The 20,724-nt window shown below is 40.3% G+C and overlaps 1 protein-coding gene across 1 annotated transcript; it reads left to right on the top strand.

Moving 5' to 3' along the window:
* The first annotated feature begins 9,348 nt into the window (after nt 1-9,348).
* arpc1b (actin related protein 2/3 complex subunit 1B) lies at nt 9,349-20,622 on the top strand. Its single transcript, XM_062964483.1, has 9 exons — nt 9,349-9,457; nt 9,718-9,822; nt 12,737-12,959; nt 14,278-14,385; nt 14,547-14,753; nt 16,610-16,685; nt 17,695-17,891; nt 18,837-18,927; nt 20,353-20,622. The coding sequence occupies exons 1-9, from the start codon at nt 9,394-9,396 to the stop codon at nt 20,389-20,391; spliced, it is 1,110 nt and encodes a 369-aa protein (XP_062820553.1). The 5' UTR covers nt 9,349-9,393; the 3' UTR covers nt 20,392-20,622.
* Nucleotides 20,623-20,724: the final 102 nt, after the last annotated feature.

The following is a 20,724-nucleotide window of genomic DNA, read 5'->3' as shown; positions in this document are numbered from 1 at the left end:
CAGTGAGGGTAAACGCATAGAGGTCTGTTGGAAATGAGGCAAGTGGTGTGTGTGTGTATATATATACAGTAGAGTCTCACTTATCCAACATAAATGGGCCAGCAGAACGTTGGATAAGCGAATATGTTGGATAATAAGGAGAGATGAAGGAAAAGCCTAATAAACATCAAATTAGGTTATGATTTTACAAATTAAGCACCAAAACATCATGTTATACAACAAATTTGGCAGAAAAAGTAGTTCAATACGCAGTAATGCTATGTAGTAATTACTGTATCTATGAATTTAGCACCCAAAAATCACGATGTATTGAAAACATTGACTACAAAAATGCCTTGGATAAGCGAATGTTGGATAAGTGAGACTACTGGAACTCTCAAGCATCCAGAAATTACATCGCCTTGGCATCATCTGTGCCGCTTAACTGTTTATACAAATACTGTGTGTGTGTGTGTGTGTGTGTATATATGTATGTGTGTGTGTGTGTGTGTGTGTGTGTGTGTGTGTGTGTGTGTGTATATATATATATATATATATATATATATATATATATATATATATATATATATATCTCTTGTGAAATGATGTCCAGGGTGGGAGAAAAAAACCCTTGACTGAAGCAAGTGTGACTGTTGCAAATTAGCAAGCTTGATGAGCATTGGGTTGTTGTATGTTTTCTGGCCTGTATGGCCTTGTTCCAACCCTGTGATCCCGGCCATGAAAGCCTTCGACAACACACTGATGAGCACGGAGTGGCCATGAAGTTTGCAAAGTCAGTCGGTGAGGGTAAATGCATAGAGGTAGCCTGGCTGTTGTTGCTTGGGTGGCCCTGGATTGCTTGCTGCCTGGAGCACCCAAACACGAATCTACCGTGTTTCCCCGAAAATAAGACAGTGTCTTATATTACTTTTTGCTCCCAAAGATGCTCTAGGTCTTATTTTCAGGGGATGTCTTATTTTTCAATGAAGAATTCACATTTATTGTTCAACAAAAAATGAACATTTATTATATACTGTACAGTAGTTGTCATCACAAACCAGCATAACCAGATAAACTGTGAATCCTATCAAGAATTTCTTGTTACTACCACTATTTCCATGTACAACAGTATGGTACGTACATTTACTGATCCTGCATGCTCTGGTGTTCTGTTTGGCGGGCATGCTTCCAAACAAAAACTTTGCTAGGTCTTACTTTTGGGGGAGGCCTTATATTTAGCAATTCAGCAAAACCTCTACTAGGTCTTATTTTCTGGGGATGTCTTATTTTCAGGGAAACATGAAACATGAAAGGCGCTGCAGAGAAGTCAGCTGAATTTGCAACAGCAGAAAACCCTCAGCTGCAAGGCTTTGCAAGGCGACTCGAGCTTGCTCACTGCAACATGCACACTTGCTACACTAGCCACAGAGGCAGGCGAAAGGTCAGGAGAGCATGCTCTTTCTACACCCTTCTCTTTTGCCTCTCTTTTTTCTCCTTCCTTCGAGGCTTGTTTCTCTTCTCCTCCCACGCAGGGAAGGAAGTGGTTGCACATTGGCTTCTTGTTCTCTTGCTCAGAGAAGGAGGAGGAGGAGGAGGCACCAAAGGGGAAGTTCCAAGAGAAGAATCCGCCCCTCTCTGCCTTCTTTCCTTCCTTCCTTCCTTCCCCATTTCCTCCCCACTGGTCATGTCGACGGCTCAGAGTCCATGAACCAGGGGTCCCTTGGCAGGCACAGCTCACCTTCTTCCTTCCATCCAGGTAAGTGCTTTCCCACCTTTACATCCCTCCAAACTTGCACAGATTTGAGTTTGGTTCCCCTCCCAAGCTCACCAAACCCCAAGGCAACACTTTCCCCAACTTTCCTCTCTCTCACTCTATTTATTCCCAGCCTGCTAAAATGCTAAAACCATAGAATTACTTCACATTAAAATTCCTAAAATGCAGCAGCCATAGCTGTGGATAAAAACAAGTTGTTTCAATTGACACAGCCAAGTGCCACCGAGATACCAGCAAAAAGTCCTTGGATTAATTCTAAAAAAAAAACCCTATGTAAAATCAAAGGCTTGCTTAAAAAGCCATGTTTTAATGCTGGAACAGAAGGTCCTTTTTTGAGCCCTTCCCAGCTTAGGGCGACTTTGGTCCAAGCTCCCTCTCTGAGGCTGAGAGAGTGTGCTTTGCTCAGAGTTATCCAGAACTCAGTGAGGATTTGAAGCCTGGTTTTATTATTTTTTCCCCCTGTGCCACGCTGGCTCTCCTTTGCGGCAAGAGGAAAATTAAAAACATGCAAGGAGAAAGTTTGAAAGCCTCACTTAGGTTTCCCTTTCTAGGGCTACTTTGCTTTCAGGTGAGAAGGAGATACACAAATCCAAGCATCACTTATCCAAGTTTCTGGATTATCCAAGCCATTTTTGTAGTCAATGTTTTCAATATATCGTGATATTTTGGTGCTAAATTCGTAAATACAATAATTACAACATAACATTACTGCGCATTGAACTCCTTTTTCTGTCAAATTTGTTGTCTAACATGATGATGTTTTGGTGCTTAATTTGTAAAATCATAACCTAATTTGGTGTTTAATAGGCTTTTCCTTAATCCCTCCTTATTATCCAAGATATTCACTTATCCAAGCTTCTGCCGGCCCGTTTAGCTTGGATAAGTGAGACCCTACTATATTTATACTAGCTTGGGGTTCTTAGGAGAAGGCATTGTTTGTTTTGGGAAGTTAATAATAATATACAGTAATAATACTAATACTTTATTTTTGTATCCCGCCAACCATCTTCCCGAAGGGACTTGGGGTGGCCAACATGGGGCCAAACCCAAAAGAATACAAGGAATCAACAAGTTAAAATATAAAGCAAAACAATATCAGTATAACAATAAAATAAATTCAGGCACGAATTATACAAGTAACTAGCTGTGCCCGGCCACGCGTTGCTATGGCAAAGTCGTGGTGGTATTGGTTAAAAATTGTTGTGTAATTTTTATTTGACGTTATTTTTATTTTTAAATTATTTTTACTGTAAGTTATCTTTTTATTTATTATATTTTATTATTTTCTTGTATTATTTTAGTTATTTTCTGTTATTATAGTATTTTATTGTATTGATTTTTTAGTGTTTTGAATTATTTTTGATTGGGTTGCTAGGAGACCAAGTTGGAGGAGCTTAGCCTTCTAACTGGCAGCAATTGGATAAAAGCAATTATTCCTCTCCCTCTAATTAGGACTTTATTTTTATTTTCTTTTTGTTGTATCAACCTAGAGGCGTGGATGATGGGTTGTGTTGTCAAATTTCGAGGTTGGGGGGCCTGTAGTTTTGTTGTTTTGTGGGTCGCCGTGATGCCATCACTCTTTTATATATATAGATGTTAGGTAATACAGTATCACTGAAGTTTGGTCCAGATCCATCGTTGGCTGGGTTCAGTGCAGTCTGGATACGGGTAAACTACAACTCCCAGATCTGAGATCAATCACTCCCAAAACAGGCCTGTTCGCAAAGTTGGCCATGCTGGGTCTGTGTGCCAAGTTTGGTCCAGATCTGACATCGTCTGGGTTCAGTGCTTTCTGGATATAGGTGAACTACTACTCCCAAAAATCCAGTTCGTTTCCCCCAAACCCCGGCAGTATGTTCAGTTCATCATGGGGCATCTCCGTGCCACGTGTGGTCCCGATCCATTGTCGGTGGGGGTCCCAGTTTCTCTGGATACAGGTGAACTATAACTCCCGTCAAGGAAAAGGTTTGGCATGACTTTCCTCTGAGGCTGAGAGTGTGTGACTTGCTTGCTTAATTACACTTCTCAGGTTGTGTAATTGGATTAACTAAGGCTTACTGGTTCTGGGCCACTCCTTGTTCATTTCATCTTAAATTCTCCTTTTTATATTACTTTTCTCTACCTCATTAGATTTTAATTCATGCCCTTTGCACCACTGCCCAGCCTTTTTATTATCTTGTTCTTAGGCGGTGGTTTTGCTCACCATTATATTGCGGTTAATTTGTTGTTTTGACAACAATAGAAATACGAGATCTGGGCTTGAAATGACAATAGGAATATGAGAATGATAAGTATATTCTAATCCCATGGAGCCTGGGGTCTTTCCTGGATTGCTATTAAACGTTAATGATGTTTTATAGTGAATGCATTTTTAATAGTTGTTTATTGTGGAAGTTTGGGCTTGGCCCCATGTTAGCCGCCCCGAGTCCCCGCGGGGAGATGGAGGCGGGGTATAAAAATAAAGTTGTTGTTGCTTCAGCTCTCCCAGGATCCCATAGCATTGAGTCATTAAAGTGGTGCCAAACTGCATTAACTGCACAGTGTAGATACACCTAGAGTTGGGCTGGGTCCAAGGGGAGAAAGAAGTCTATGGCATCCGGATTTATTTCTGTGCGAGCTGTCATGACACTGGAATATGCAACATTCCACTAACTTCCTTGGCTTTCTCTGAAATGTGCAACTATTCCGCAAACTTCCTACTCTTGCTTTTTTCCCAAAACTACGCCCAGCAAAAGCCTCCCGTTGCTTGTAAAACCGAAGGCAGGACTTTTTCCAAAGCTTGGAATGTGAGGCTTGGTGTTTTCTCGGGAGTGTCTTTGAAACACTTTTTTTTCCCTTCTACATTGGTGACGTGTCCAACTCAGTTTCTCCAGACCCACAACGTTCGGTTTCCGGGCGAGATCACGGCTCGCTCCAAAGGTGTGCAAATAAATATGTTTGTGTGCTGCTTAAGCATCAGAACACTTGAGCAATCCGGGAAGGATCCCAGGCTCCACACTATTAGAATACACTTATTATTCTCATATTGTTGTCATTTCAACCCACATCTCTAAACCAGGCTTCGCAAAACTGGGTTGTTGTCACTCTGCCATGTTCCAGAAGCATTCTCTCCTGACGTTTTACCCACATCTATGGCAGGCATCCTCAGACTGTTCTGCTCAAAAAAACAAACAAACTGGTGCCATAAATGTCTATAGAAGAGGAAGAGGAAATGCTCACCAAGAGCGATGGGACAGCACCATATAAGGCTAAAGACAGATTTATCTCTGAGTCAGGATAGAGACATTACCATGTCAACCATGGGTAATAATAATAATAATAATAATAATAATTATTATTATTATTCTTTTCGGAGATCCGAAAATACATCACACAGTCCTAGACACTTGGGAAGTGCTCGACTTGTGATTTTGTGATGCGAAATCCAGCATATCTATCTTGTTTGCTGTGTCATAATAATAATAATAATAATAATAATAATAATAATAATAATAATAATACATCACACAGTTCTAGACACTTGGGAAGTGTTTGACTTGTGATTTTGTGATGCGAAATCCAGCATATCTATCTTGTTTGCTGTGTCATAATAATAATAATAATAATAATAATAATACATCACACAGTCCTAGACACTTGGGAAGTGTTCGACTTGTGATTTTGTGATACGAAATCCAGCATATCTATCTTGTTTGCTGTGTCATAATAATAATAATAATAATAATAATAATAATTATACATCACACAGTCCTAGACACTTGGGAAGTGTTCGACTTGTGATTTTGTGATACGAAATCCAGCATATCTATCTTGTTTGCTGTGTCATAATAATAATAATAATAATAATAATAATAATAATAATAATAATAATACATCACACAGTCCTAGACACTTGGGAAGTGTTCGACTTGTGATTTTGTGATACGAAATCCAGCATGTCTATCTTGTTTGCTGTGTCATAATAATAATAATAATAATAATAATAATAATAATAATAATAATAATACATCACACAGTCCTAGACACTTGGGAAGTGTTCGACTTGTGATTTTGTGATACGAAATCCAGCATATCTATCTTGTTTGCTGTATCATACAATAAAATAATAATAATAATAGGAATATTAGAATGATAAGTATATTCTAATCAAGTTGAGCCTTGCCTTGAGCTGTGAGCAGAAGTAATAATACTATTAAAGGTAAAGGTTTTCCCTTGATGTTGAGTCTATCGTATCAGACTCTGGGGATACAACCTCTCCATTTTAATCCATGTTTCTATTATATTTTTGTCATTTATTTTTATTGGCTAATGGTTAATTTTTTATAATTGTGCATGTCTTTTGTCTATTGTTGTGTTTTATATTGCTATTGTTTTTATTGTTTTATATGAGTTTGGGGGGTTAGAGGCGGGGTATAAAAATAAAGTTGTTATTATTATTATTATTATTTTATTTTATTATGACACAGCAAACAAGATAGACATGCTGGATTTCGTATCACAAAATCACAAGTCGAACACTTCCCAGGTGTGTAGGACTGTGTGACGTATTTATTATTATTATTATTATTATTATTATTATTATTATTATGACACAGCAAACAAGATAGAGATGCTGGATTTCATATCACAAAACCACAAGTTGAACACTTCCCAAGTGTCTAGGACTGTGTGATGTATTATTATTATTATTATTATTATTATTATTATTATTATTATTATTATGACACAGCAAACAAGATAGATATGCTGGATTTCGTATCACAAAATCACAAGTTGAACACTTCCCAAGTGTCTAGGACTGTGTGATGTATTTTCGGATGATGTGTGCAGATCTCAGTAGGGTGGCCTTTTGCAGTTGGCAGATCGTAATTTTGTTGTTGTTATTATTATTATTATGATTATTATTATTATTGGTGCTCATCTCCATTTCTACAGCCTTGTCCATAGACACCTCCAAGGTCCTGTGGCCACGGGCATGACTGTATTGAGCGCCGATGCCTTCCTGCTGAAGCTGTACCTATTGATCTACTCACCTTCACATGTTTTCGAACATTGGCAGAAGCTGGGGCTAACAGTGGGAGCTCACCCCGCTCCCCGGATTTGACGACAACAACAGTAGTAATAATTTCAGCCTTTTTGCACACCCCTACTCAAAATATATCACGATACTAAAATGCGTTTCATAAAAAAGCACATATTATAATGACTCTTCTGTCTCCCAACTTGGATTTGGGGAGACACAAAGCGCCACTGACAGATAACCTTTGGCGAGAAATCCGGCCTCAAAGGGCTCCTTTCATTCATGCATTTCCCCGCAGCCAGTTCCAACTCTTAATTAAGACATACTCTGATCATGTGTTTGCATTAGTGGGGTTTATACCAAAGATAATAAAGATGACCCGCTAAATGCATGGAAGTTGGGTTAGAAAAGAACCTTGTAATGACTGTTCTAATTGAGACGGAGATTTGGCTCCGAGGATATGCAGCCCTTCGTTAGCCCTCCATTGGAGAGAATGCTGGGAGTTGTGATCCATTTTGGAACTTTGTAATAAATAATAATAATAATAATAATAATAATAATAATAGTAGTAGTATTAATAGGAGCAACCCTGGAGTCATCCGGTCCAATCTCCTTCTGCCACCCAGGAAAGGCACAATCAAAGCAACCTCAACAAATGGCCACCCAGCCTTAATTAATAATAATAATAATAATAATAATAATAATAATAATAGTATTAATAGGCACAACCCTGGGGTCATCCAGTCCAAACTCCTGTCATCCAGGAAAAGCACAATCGAAACAGATGGCCACCCAGCCTTTGTAATGAATAATAATAATAACAATTAATAAGATAAATAGGAAGAACCCCGGGGTCATCCAGTCCAACCCTCTTCTGCCATCCAGGAAAAGCACAATAAAAGCATTGCCAACAGATGGCCACCCAGCTTTGTAAATAATAATAATAATAATAATAATAATAATAATAATAATAATAGTATTAATAGGGGCAACCCTGGGGTCATCCGGTCCAACCCCCTTCTGCCATGCAGGAAAGGCACAATCAAAGCACCCCCAATAGATGGCCACCCAGCCTTAATTAATAATAATAATTAATAATAGTATTAATAGGCACATCCCTGGGGTCATCCAGTCCAAACTCCCGCCATCCAGGAAATGCACAATCGAAGCAGCCCCAACAGATAACCACCCAGCCTTTGTAAATAATAATAATAATAATAATAATAATAATAATAATAATAATGGGAGCAACCCTGGGGTCATCCGGTCCAACCTGCTTCTGCCATCCAGAAAAAAGGCAATCAAAGCACCCCCAACAGATGGCCACCCAGCCTTTATAATAAATAATAATAATAATAATAATAATAATAATAATAATAATAATAATAATGGGATCTGCGCGCATCATCCGAAAATACATCACACAGTGCTGGACACTTGGGAAGTGTTTGACTTGTGATTTTGTGAAACGAAATCCAGCATATCTATCTTGTTTGCTGTGTCATACAATGTCATTGTGTCAATAATAATAATAATAATAATAATAATAATAATAATAATATACATCACACAGTGCTGGACACTTGGGAAGTGTTCGACTTGTGATTTTGTGAAACGAAATCCAGCATATCTATCTTGTTCGCTGTGTCATACAATGTCATTGTGTCAATAATAATAATAATAATAATAATAATATACATCACAGAGTCCTCAACACTTGGGAAGTGTTCGACTTGTAATTTTGTGAAATGAAATCCAGCATATCTATCTTGTTTGCTGTGTCATACAATGTCATTGTGTCAATAATAATAATAATAATAATAATAATAATAATAATAATAATAATAATAATATACATCACACAGTCCTAGACACTTGGGAAGTGTTCGACTTGTAATTTTGTGAAATGAAATCCAGGAAATCTATCTTGTTTGCTGTGTCATATAATAATAATAATAATAATAATAATAATAATAATAATAATAATAATAATAATAATAATAATATACATCACACAGTCCTAGACGCTTGGGAAGTGTTCGACTTGTGATTTTGTGATATGAAATCCAGCATCTCTATCTTGTTTGCTGTGTCATACAATGTCATTGTGTCAATAATAATAATAATAATATACATCACACAGTCCTAGACACTTGGGAAGTGTTCGACTTGTGATTTTGTGATATGAAATCCAGCATGTCTATCTTGTTTGCTGTGTCATACAATGTCATTGTGTCAATAATAATAATAATAATAATAATAATAATAATAATAATAATATACATCACAGAGTCCTCAACACTTGGGAAGTGTTCGACTTGTAATTTTGTGAAATGAAATCCAGCATATCGATCTTGTTTGCTGTGTCATACAATGTCATCGTGTCAATAATAATAATAATAATAATAATAATATACATCACAGAGTCCTCAACACTTGGGAAGTGTTCGACTTGTAATTTTGTGAAATGAAATCCAGGAAATCTATCTTGTTTGCTGTGTCATAATAAGATAATGATGATGATGATGATGATGATGATGATGACTGGCCTTTAGAAGAAGGTCAAGGCAGGGAATGAGAGCATGCTTTCTGCTCCTTTTTCTCTCCAGATTGAGAAGACATGGCTTACCAAAGCTTCCTGCTGGAGCCCATCAGCTGCCATGCTTGGAACAAGGACCGAAGCCGTACGTCCGCCTCCCCATTTCATCCCAGTTCTGTTGCACTACAACTCTCATTAACTCTGAGCAAAGATGGGCGTGAGCGAGCTTCGGCCCTCCGGGTGTTTTGGACTCCAACTCCCACAACTCCTAACAGCCTACCGGCTGTTAGGAGTTGTGGGAGTTGGAGTCCAAAACACCCGGAGGGCCGAAGCTCGCCCATGCCATGATTTCCCTGCTTCCCCAAACCAAGGATGTCATTCGTGCTTCCGTTTTGCCTCCTGCAGAACTGGCCATCTGCCCCAACAACCACGAGGTCCACATCTATAAGAAAGACGGCACCAAGTGGAGCAAAGTCCACGAGCTGAAGGAGCACAACGGACAAGTGACCGGTGAGAACATTGGGAACAACGCATTTTCCCAAGAACAACTTCAGGCCAATGTGTTGTCGAAGGCTTTCATGGCCGGGATCACAGGGTTGTTGTATGTCTTTCGGGCTGTGTGGCCATGTTCCAGAAGCATTCTCTCCTGACGTTTCGCCCACATCTATGGCAGGCATCCAGTTCAATGTGTTGTCGAAGGCTTTCATGGCCGGGATCACAGGGTTGTTGTATGTCTTTCGGGCTGTGTGGCCATGTTCCAGAAGCATTCTCTCCTGATGTTTCGCCCACATCTATGGCAGGCATCCTCAGAGGTTGTGAGGTATACCTAGATGTGGCGAAACATCAGGAGAGAATGCTTCTGGAACATGGCCACACAGCCCGAAAGACATATAACAACCCAATAATATAACAACAACAACAATAATAATAGAACTTCAGGAATGGAATGCCAACTCCCCCAGACTTTTGCAAGCTTTTTTGCAAGCCCTTTCAGTAATAATAATAATAACAGAAGTTAAGGAGTGGAATGCCAACTCCCCCAGACTTTTGCAAGCTTTTTTGCAAGCCCTTTCAGTAATAATAATAATAATAATAATAATAATAATAATAATAATAATAATAATAATAATAACAACAGAACTTAAGGAATGGAATGGCAACTGCCCTAGACTTTTGCAAGCTTTTTTGCAAGTCCTTTCAGTAGTAATAATAATATAATAATAATAATAGAACTTAAGGAATTGAATGCCAACTCTCCCAGACTTTTGCAAGCTTTTTTGCAAGCCCTTTCACTGGCAGTGCCAATCACTGAGCTTTTGAGTTTCCTTCTAGGCTTGGGAAAATCTCTGAAGATTGCAATAGGGTAATAATGTGTTGTCGAAGGCTTTCATGGCCAGGATCACAGGGTTGTTGTATGTCTTTCGGGCTGTGTGGCCATGTTCCAGAAGCATTCTCTCCTGACGTTTCGCCCACACCTATGGCAGGCATCCTCAGAGGTTGTGAGGTATACCTAGATGTGGCGAAACATCAGGAGAGAATGCTTCTGGAACATGGCCACACAGCCCGAAAGACATACAACAACCCTAACTTCAGGCCACTCTTCTGCCGTTGCAATTTCACGGGCAATTGTGCCCTCTAGTGTAGGCATGGGCAAACTTCGGCCTTCCCTCCGGGTGTTTTGGACTTCAACTCTCACAATTCCTAACAGCCGGTAGGGAAGTCCCAAGTTTGCCCATGCTTTTTCTTAATCTCTCCTTATTATCCAACATATTCGCTTATCCAACATTCTGCCGACCCGTTTAGGTTGGATAAGTGAGCTTCTACTGTATAATTATAAACCAGGGGTCCCCAAACTAAGGCCCGGGGGCCGGATGCGGCCCATCAAAGCCATTTATCCGGCCCCCATGGCACAAGGGCAGAAGGGGGTTGGGCTAAATGACCCAAGGGGTCTCTTCTTCTTTTACAACCATTATTATTATTATTATTATTATTATTATTATTATTATTATTATTATTAACATTGATTCTGGGTGGCCATCTGTCAGGGGTGCTTTGCTTGTGCTTTTGGTGCACAAAGGCTGAAAGGGGCTGGACTAAATGGCCCAAGGGGTCTCTTCCAACCCTTATTATTATTATTATTATTATTATTATTATTATTATTATTATTATTAACATTGATTCTGGGTGGCCATCTGTCAGGGGTGCTTTGCTTGTGCTTTTGGTCCACAAAGGCAGAAGGGGATTGGACTCAATGGCCCAAAGGGTATCTTCCAACCCTCTTTATTATTATTATTATTATTATTATTATTATTATTATTATTATTATTATTATTATTATGAACATTGAGGCTGGGTGGCCATCTGTCAGGGATGCTTTGCTAATGCTTTTGGTGCACAAAGGCAGAAGGGGATTGCACTAAACGGCACAAGGGGTCTCTTCCAACCCTCTTTATTATTATTATTATTATTATTATTATTATTATTATTATTATTATCAACATTGATTCTGGGTGGCTATCTGTCAGGGATGCTTTGTTTGTGCTTTCGGTGCACAAAGGCAGAGGGGGATTGGACTCAATGGCCCAAAGGGTCTCTTCCAACCCTCTTTTTATTATTGTTGTTATTATTATTATTATTATTTATTGCTCGGTGGCCAACTATAGTTCGGCCCTCCAACGGTCCGAAGGACCGTGAACTGGCCCCCTGTTTAAAAAGTTTGGGGACCCCTGTTATAAACCTTTTGCAGTTTCAGGTTTTACTCTCAGATTTGACACAAGGTAAATGAAACCCAACAAAATTTTTTACTTACGTCTTGATAATGTTCTCAAGTGCTGCTGGAGTTGTTATCCAACTGGGTTTGTACAGTTCTTAACATAAATATATATACTTTAAGTACAGTAGAGTCTCACTTATCCAAGCCTCTGGATAATCCAAGCCATTTTTGTAGTCAATGTTTTCAAAACATTGTGATATTTTGGTGCTAAATTCGTAAATACAGTAATTACTACGTAGCATTACTGCGTATTGAACTACTCTTTCTGTCAAATGTGTTGTATAACATGATGTTTTGGTGCTTAATTTGTAAAATCATAACCTAATTTGATGTTTAATAGGCTTTTCCTTAATCCCTCCTTATTATCCAAGATATTCGCTTATCCAAGCTTCTGCCGGCCCGTTTAGCTTGGATAAGTGAGACTCTACTGTAACACTTTACATAAGTATTCCTTTAAACTATTGCAGTCTCAAATTTTAACTCCAGTCTTGACAAATAAAGAGTAGAAGTCAAACAAAGTCTTACTGATCAAGATGTCAGTAAGACTTTGTTAAGAAGTGTACAAACCCACTGTGAATTACAGGCATCTGTGCATTCAGTTTCCATGCCTGGTTCAGCCCCAGTCCTCTGCTTTGTTGGGGTCCCTTCCAGGCATCGACTGGGCCCCCGAGAGCAACCGGATCGTGACCTGCGGGACGGACCGCAACGCCTACGTCTGGACCCTGAAGGGCAACGCCTGGAAGCCCACGCTGGTCATCCTCCGGATCAACCGCGCGGCCCGTTGCGTCAAGTGGTCGCCCAAGGAGAACAAGTTTGCCGTCGGCAGCGGCTCCAGACTCATCTCCATCTGCTACTTCGAACAAGAGAACGACTGGTGAGTCCGGACCAGGCATTGGTTCAACTTTGGCCTTCCTTCCAGGAGTTTTGGACTCCAACTCCCACCATTCCTCACAGCCTCAGGCCCCTTCCTTTCCCCCCTCAGCTGCTTAAGTGATCAGATATACCCTGTTTCCCCTAAAATAAGACATCCCCAGAAAATAAGACTTAGTTGAGGTTTTGCTGAATTGCTAAATATAAGGCCTCCCCCAAAAGTAAGACCTAGCAAAGTTTTTGTTTGGAAGCATGCCAGGCACCCGCCAAACAAAACACCAGAACTTGCAGGATCGGTAAATGTACATACCATAAGAGTGTTGTACATGGAAATATTGGTAGTAACAAGAAATTCTTGATAGGATTCAGTTTGTCTGGTTATGGTGGTTTGTGATGACAACTACTGTACAGGATATAAATGTTCATTTTTTTTGTTCAACAATAAATGTGAATTCTTCTTCATGGAAAAATAAGACATCTCCTGAAAATAAGACCTAGAGCATCTTTGGGAGCAAAAATGTCTTATTTTCGGGGAAACACGGTATATACATCTATATATATAAAAGGGTAATGAAATTTCGGCCTAGGACAAAACAATAAAACTACACATCCCAGAAACACTAAACTTGGCAGCACAACCCCTCATCCATGCCTCTACGTTCATACAACAAAAAGAAAAGAAAAATAAAGTCCTAATTAGAGGGAGAGGAATAATTGTTTTTATGCAATTGCTGCCAGTTAGAAGGCTAAGCTCCGCCCACTTGGTCTCCTAGCAACCCATTCAGCCCAGGGGACAGGCAGAGTTAGGCCTCACTTAGGCCTCTTCCACACTGCCTATAAAATACAGATTATCTGATTTTAACTGGATTATATGGCAGTGTAAGCTCAAGGCCCTTCCACACAGCTATATAACCCATTTATAGTCTTATATTATCTGCTTTGAACTGGATTATCTTGACTCCACACTGCCATATAATCCACTTCAGTGTGCATTTTATCCAGCTGTGTAGAAGGGGCCTCATACTTCGCCACAGCAACGCGTGGCCGGGCACAGCTAGTATACATATATATATATATATATAGGGAGGATGAAAATATCCATCTTCCTCTCTCCTGTGTGACTCAGTGTGAGTATCTGCTTGTGTTGCACGTGATTCTGATCACTTAAATGACTGAGGGAAAAAAGAAAAGGGCCTGAAGCTGTTAAACTGGTGGGAGGGAAGGCCAGAGTTGGCCCATGCCTGCTTTGAGGAATAAGACTTTGCAAAGCCACCCCTCCTCCTCTGCATTGTTTTCCCTCCCGTCCTGTCCGGTCTTGGTAGGTGGGTCTGCAAACACATCAAGAAGCCCATCCGCTCCACCATCCTCAGCCTGGACTGGCACCCCAACAACGTCCTCTTGGCGGCCGGATCCTGCGATTTCAAATGCAGGTGAGCTCGGCTTCCTTTCCTCAAGGGATGGAAGTGGCAAACGGACGGATTCCAAGGTCTGCTTGTATTGTGGAGAGAGAGGGCTGTTTGTGACATGTCGGGTGCTTTGAGTGGATCTTGTAAGTTTCCCAGTGCTTCCTCTTGTCTCCTCCCGTCCGCAGGATTTTCTCTGCCTACATCAAGGAGGTGGAGGAGCGTCCCATGCCGACCCCCTGGGGCTCCAAGATGCCCTTCGGGGAGATGATGTTTGAGTCGGGCAGCAGCTGCGGATGGGTGCACAGCATCTGCTTCTCGGAGAGCGGCAACCGGGTGGCCTGGGTGGGACACGACAGCACCGTCTGCCTGGCCGACGCCAACAGGAAGATGGAGTAAGGGACTCCCGCTCCCACCATCCCCAACAGACTCGGGCCCTGCCTTTTCCTCCTCAGCCACTTAAGCCACTCTGAAACACACTCCTTTCTCTTCCCTTGAGAAGAGGAGGCAAGTGTCCAGACTGCGTTCCATTGCAGATCTGACACTCCTAACATGCACCCTCTCTCTCCTTCCCAAGTTGCAGAGAGACGGGCTAACAGCATCGCTGTCTGTCACAATCTTTGGATTTTATATAGCAATATTTCAAGGACCTTGTCCCAAAGTTGTAAGTGAACGATAGACGTCTTCCATCCTGAAATGTCCTGGCTCCGTTTCCGTTTCCGGGCAGATGTTGACTCTGCTTAACTGGTATTGATAACGGTGCCTCCAAAATTATTAGCTCTCGTTCATTCATCTTTTGTGCAATTCCATTCAAACCATATACAGTCTCACTTATCCAAGGTTCTGGATTATCCAAGGCATTTTTGTAGTCTCACTTATCCAAGACTCGCTTATCCAAGGTTCTGGATTATCCAAGGCATTTTTGTAGTCAATGTTTTCAATATATCGTGATATTTTGGTGCTAAATTCGTAAATACAGTAATTACAACATACTGTATATACTCGAGTATAAACCTAGTTTTTCAGCCCTTTTTTTAAGACTGAAAAAGCCCCCCTTGGCTTATACTCGGGTGAGAGTCCTGGTTGGCTTATATTTGGGTCAGCTTATACTCGAGAATATATGGTACATTTATTATTTTCCCCTATTATTATTGGTATTATTACATTTATTTTTCTCTATTATTGTTCCTACTATTACATTTATTTTACTCTATTTATTATTATTACATTTATTATTTCACTCTGATATTATTATTATTACATTTATTATTTTACTCTATTGTTACATGTATGGTATTATTTTCCTGTATTTATTATTATTACAGTAGAGTCTCACTTATCCAAGCTAAATGGGCTGGCAGAAGCTTGGATAAGCGAATATGTTGGATAATAAGGGGGATTAAGGAAAAGCCTATTAAACATCAAATTAAGTTATGAATTTACAAATTAAGCACCAAAACTTCATGTTATACAACTAATTTGAAAGAAAAAGTAGTTTAATACGCAGTAATGTTATGTTGTAATTACTGTATTTACGAATTTAGCACCAAAATATCACGATGTATTGAAAACATTGACTACAAAAATGGCTTGGATTATCCAGAAGCTTGGATAAGTGAGACTATTGTATTATTATTATTACATGTATTATTTTACTCTATTATTATTAAAATGATACATAAGCACATTTACACTGAAGAAGAAGATGATAATGATTTAATCAGAGTTGGACAATCTTATCTTAAATTTGAGCTTTATGTCAATATTCAAAAACATTTAACCTACTGAGGCCTCAATTAATGTAATTTTATTGGTATATGTTTTTATTTCTGAAATTTACCACTGTCGGCTTATACTGGAGTCAACGTTTGCCCAGTTTATTTTGTGGTAAAATTAGGTGTCTCGGCTTATATTCAGGTTGGCTTATACTCGAATATATACGGTAAAATTACTGCTTATTGAACTACTTTTTCGGTCTAATTTGTTGTATAACATGATGTTTTGGTTCTTAATTTGTAAAATCATAGCCTGATTTGATGTTTAATAGGCTTTTCCTTAATCCCTCCTTATTATCCAAGATATTAGCTTATCCAAGCTTCTGCTGGCCCGTTTAGCTTGGATAAGTGAGACTCTACTGTGTTATATATCGTCATGACATGTCAGTTCAATGCCATGGCGGACTGATGTCAGTGGGTTCCTAAAACATGGGATTTGTGCCAATCATTGCTCTTATTTCTTCCTCCTCCTGCAGCGTGGCCTCCCTGTTCATGGAGACTCTCCCGCTCCTGGCCGTGACCTTCATCACTGAGAACAAGCTTGTGGCCGCGGTAAGTCCGGCCTTTGCTCTCTTCAAGGGCTTCACTCCCTAGAATCATAGAATCATAGAATAGTAGAGTTGGAAGAGACCTCATGGGCCATCCAGTCCAACCCCCTGCTAAGAAGCAGGAAATCTCATTCAAAGCACCCCCGACAGATGGCCATCCAGCCTCTGCTTAAAAGCCTCCAAAGAAGGAGCCTCCACCACGGCCCCGGGGAGAGAGTTCCACTGTCGAACAGCCCTTCTCACCGTGAGGAAGTTCTTCCTGATGTTCAGGTGGAATCTCCTTCCTTTCCTGTAGTTTGAAGCCATTGTTCCCTTGCGTCCTAGTCTGCAGGGCAGCAGAAAACAAACCTGCTCCCTCCTCCCTAGGACTTCCCTTCACGTATTTGTACATGGCTCTCATGTCTCCTCTCAGCCTTCTCTTCTGCAGGCTAAACATGCCCAGCTCTTTAAGCCGCTCCTCATAGGGCTTGTTCTCCAGACCCTTGATCATTTTAGTCGCCCTCCTCTGGACGCTTTCCAGCTTGTCAACATCTCCCTTCAACTGTGGTGCCCAAAATTGGACGCAGTGTGGTTCCAGGTGTGGTCTGACCAAGGCAGAAGAGAATAAGGGGGAGCAGGACTTCCCTGGATCTAGACGCTCTTCCCCTCTTGATGCAGGACAGACAGAATCCCGTTGGCTTTTTTAGCTGCCGCATCACATTCCTGGCTCATGTTTAACTTCTTCCCCACGAGGACTCCAAGGTCTTTTTCGCACACACTGCTGTCAAGCCAGGCATCGTCCCCCATTCTGTATCTTTGATTTCCATTTTTCCTGCCGAAGTGAAGTATCTTGCATTTGTCCCTGTTGAACTTCATTTTGTGAGTTTCGGCCAATCGTCTCTCTAGTCTGCCAAGATCGTTTTGAATCCTGCTCCTGTCTTCTGGAGTGTTAGCTCTCCCTCCCAGTTTGGTGTCGTCTCCAAACGCGCTTCCTCAGTCCTTTGGAGCCATGTGCCGCCTTCTCTTCCTCGCAGGGCCACGACTGCTGCCCCATGCTCTTCACCTACGACGAGCAGCAAGGAGCGCTGGCCTTTGCGGGCAAGATGGACCTCCCCAAGCAGAGCTCCCAGCGGGGACTCACGGCCCGCGAGCGCTTCCAGAACCTGGACAAGAAGGCCAGCTCCGACACCGGCAGCGCCACCCTGGACACGCTCCACAAGAACAGCATCAGGCAAGGGGATCTCAGAACATGCATCTCAGTCATTGCTCTATGCCAGGGGTCCCCAAACTTTTTAAGCAGAGGGCCAGACCACAATCCTTCAGACTGTTGAGGGGCCGAATTATCATTTGAAAAAAATATACAAACAAATTCCTATGCATACTGCACATGTCTTATTTGTAGTGCAACAACAACAACAACAACGAAAAAACAATACAATATTTAAAAATGAAAACAATTTTAACCAACATAATCCTATTAGGATTTCAATGGAAAGTGTGGGCCTGCTACTGGCCAATGAGATAGTCAAGTTAATTAGGATTGTTGTTGTTGTTGTGCGCCTTCAAGTCATGTCAGACTTTGGCCGAGCCCAAGTCTAACATTAATTATTTATTTACTGCATTTATTTACTACATTTATATCCCACCCTTCTCACCCTGAAGGGGACTCAGAGCAGCTGTATGTACATACAATATATTATATTATTAGCATTATATATTACTACTAGCTGTGCCCAGCCACGTGTTGCTGTGGCTAGGACTAGGATTTTACTTATCTTTTTGTTGTATGAACGTAGGGGTGTGGATGAGAGATGGTGCTGTCAATTTTCGAGGTTGTAGGGCATTTAGTTTAGTTGTTTTGACTGGTGCCGTGATTCCATTACCCTTTTATATATATAGATATTGAACTATACCACTATACTATTATATAATATGTAATATATACCATATAATTAATATTATTATATGGTATTACTATTAGTATTATATTGTATAACATAAGATTATTATCAATATTATATGTATATACAATATATTATATTATTAAAACTGATATAAAAATATTATATTATAAAACTGAGGGCGGGGGCCGGGTAAATGACCTTGGAGGGCCTTCGTTTGGGGACCCCTGCTCTATGCACTTCCTGACTTACCCATGCACCGTTTTCCCTTTCAGCCAAATATCGGTCATTGCTGGGGGCAAAGGCAATTGCTCCAAGTTCTGCACCACAGGAATGGACGGGGGCATGAGCCTTTGGGACATCAAGGTGAGTGACACTGCAGTTGACTGTGCTGGGGATGCTTTGATCCAACCGTTGTGTGGTTGCTTATATTCAAAGTTTTCTTATTTTAAGTCTTCAATCATATTGAATTTTATTTTGTTGGCGTCTGACTATGCAAGAGCTAGTTTATATAGATATGACGCATTGTTTGGCATTTTATAATTGGGTTTATATGTACTCACTTGGGGCCTCCAGTGGCGAAGTGTGTTAAAGCACTGAGCTGCTGAACTTGTGGACCAAAAGGTCCCAGGTTCAAATCTCGGAGCGGAATGAGCGCCCGCTGTTAGCCCCAGCTTCTGCTAACCTAGCAGTTTGAAAACATGCAAATGTGAGTAGATCAATAGGTACCGCCCCGGCGGGAAGGTAACGGCACTCCATGCAGTCATGCCAGCCACATGACCTTGGAGGTGTCTACGGACAACGCTGGCTCTTTGGCTTAGAAATGGAGATGAGCACCAACCCCCAGAGTCGGACACGACTGGATTTAACGTCAAGGGAAACCTTTACCTTTACCTATGTTCTCACTTGTTTGTTTTGTATGGAAAAAGATCTATGGGTTAAACATTAAATAAAATTGACAAGAAGGGACAAAGTCAAATTCCAATCTTGGCGATCCAGTCTTGGCAAACCTTGATCATTTTTGCCCAGTTAATTTCAACAAGGAGGGGTATAAAGCTTCTATAAATCGGAACATCCTTTCCCTTTGCCCTTTAAACCAGTTTATTTCCTCCAAAACCTATGGTATGAAGAAGACGGGGCCAGGAAGACATCTTTCCACCATGTCTCCTGTATCAATTTAATGATATAATAATATAATACTATAGTAATATTATAATATATTGTATATACATGTAATATTAATAATGTGTAATAATAATTACAATTCACTATTATAATTGTATATTTATATTACATGCAATATTACTAATGATATTGCAATATAGTCGTATAATATAATATATTGTATGTATATATACTTGTAAACCGCCTTGAATCCTCTTCGAGGTGAGATTATAATATATTGTATATACTTGTAATAATAATAATAATATTATGTAATACAATGTAATAATAATTATAATTCACTATTATAATTGTATATTTATATTACATGCAATATTACTAATAATATTGCAATATAGTCATATAATATAATATATTGTATGTATATATACTTGTATACCGCCCTGAACCCTCTTCAAGGTGAGAAGGGCAGAATATAAATGTCGCTAATAAATAAATAATATGGTTTGAAGGAGGACTGTCCCTTCCGAAGGCAGATCTTTGAGGCAGATCTTTCCACACCCCTGTTCTAAACCCATAGTATCCATAACTGTCAGGACTTGGATGGAATTGTTTCTGGGTCTGTATCTTGCCACCTATTTTGGCTACCATATATTCCCGTTGCAGAGCTTGGAGTCGGCTATGAAGGGCCTCCAGCTCAAGTGAGGACCACAACTGGAACCAAGCCCATTGCAGCAGCTTTTCTCCCCGTGTTGAGTCGAGGAAGACTCCGGCTCTCAGCTTAAACAACGGCGTCTCCTTCCTTGCCGCAGATCTACAAAGATAATCCCAACAGCTACAAGCTTTTGCAGTTTTCTGTGCCTTGCGGAGCACAGAAACGTAAGAAGGAAAAAAGAATGTATGTTAAGCCTTTGCTCAATAAAAGACTCAAATAATGCTGGTCATAATTAGTTCTTACACTTATATGAACCCCACACTTTCCTAAGAAGAGGCATCTTAACTGCAGGCAAAGCCACCATTTCACTGACAAGGACGTGA

The sequence above is a fragment of the Anolis carolinensis genome, unplaced genomic scaffold (assembly GCF_035594765.1).
Source record: "Anolis carolinensis isolate JA03-04 unplaced genomic scaffold, rAnoCar3.1.pri scaffold_13, whole genome shotgun sequence".
Classification (NCBI taxonomy): Eukaryota; Metazoa; Chordata; class Lepidosauria; order Squamata; family Dactyloidae; genus Anolis; species Anolis carolinensis.
The sequence above is the reverse complement of the archived record's forward strand: the minus strand, read 5'-3'. Positions and strand labels throughout refer to the sequence as shown.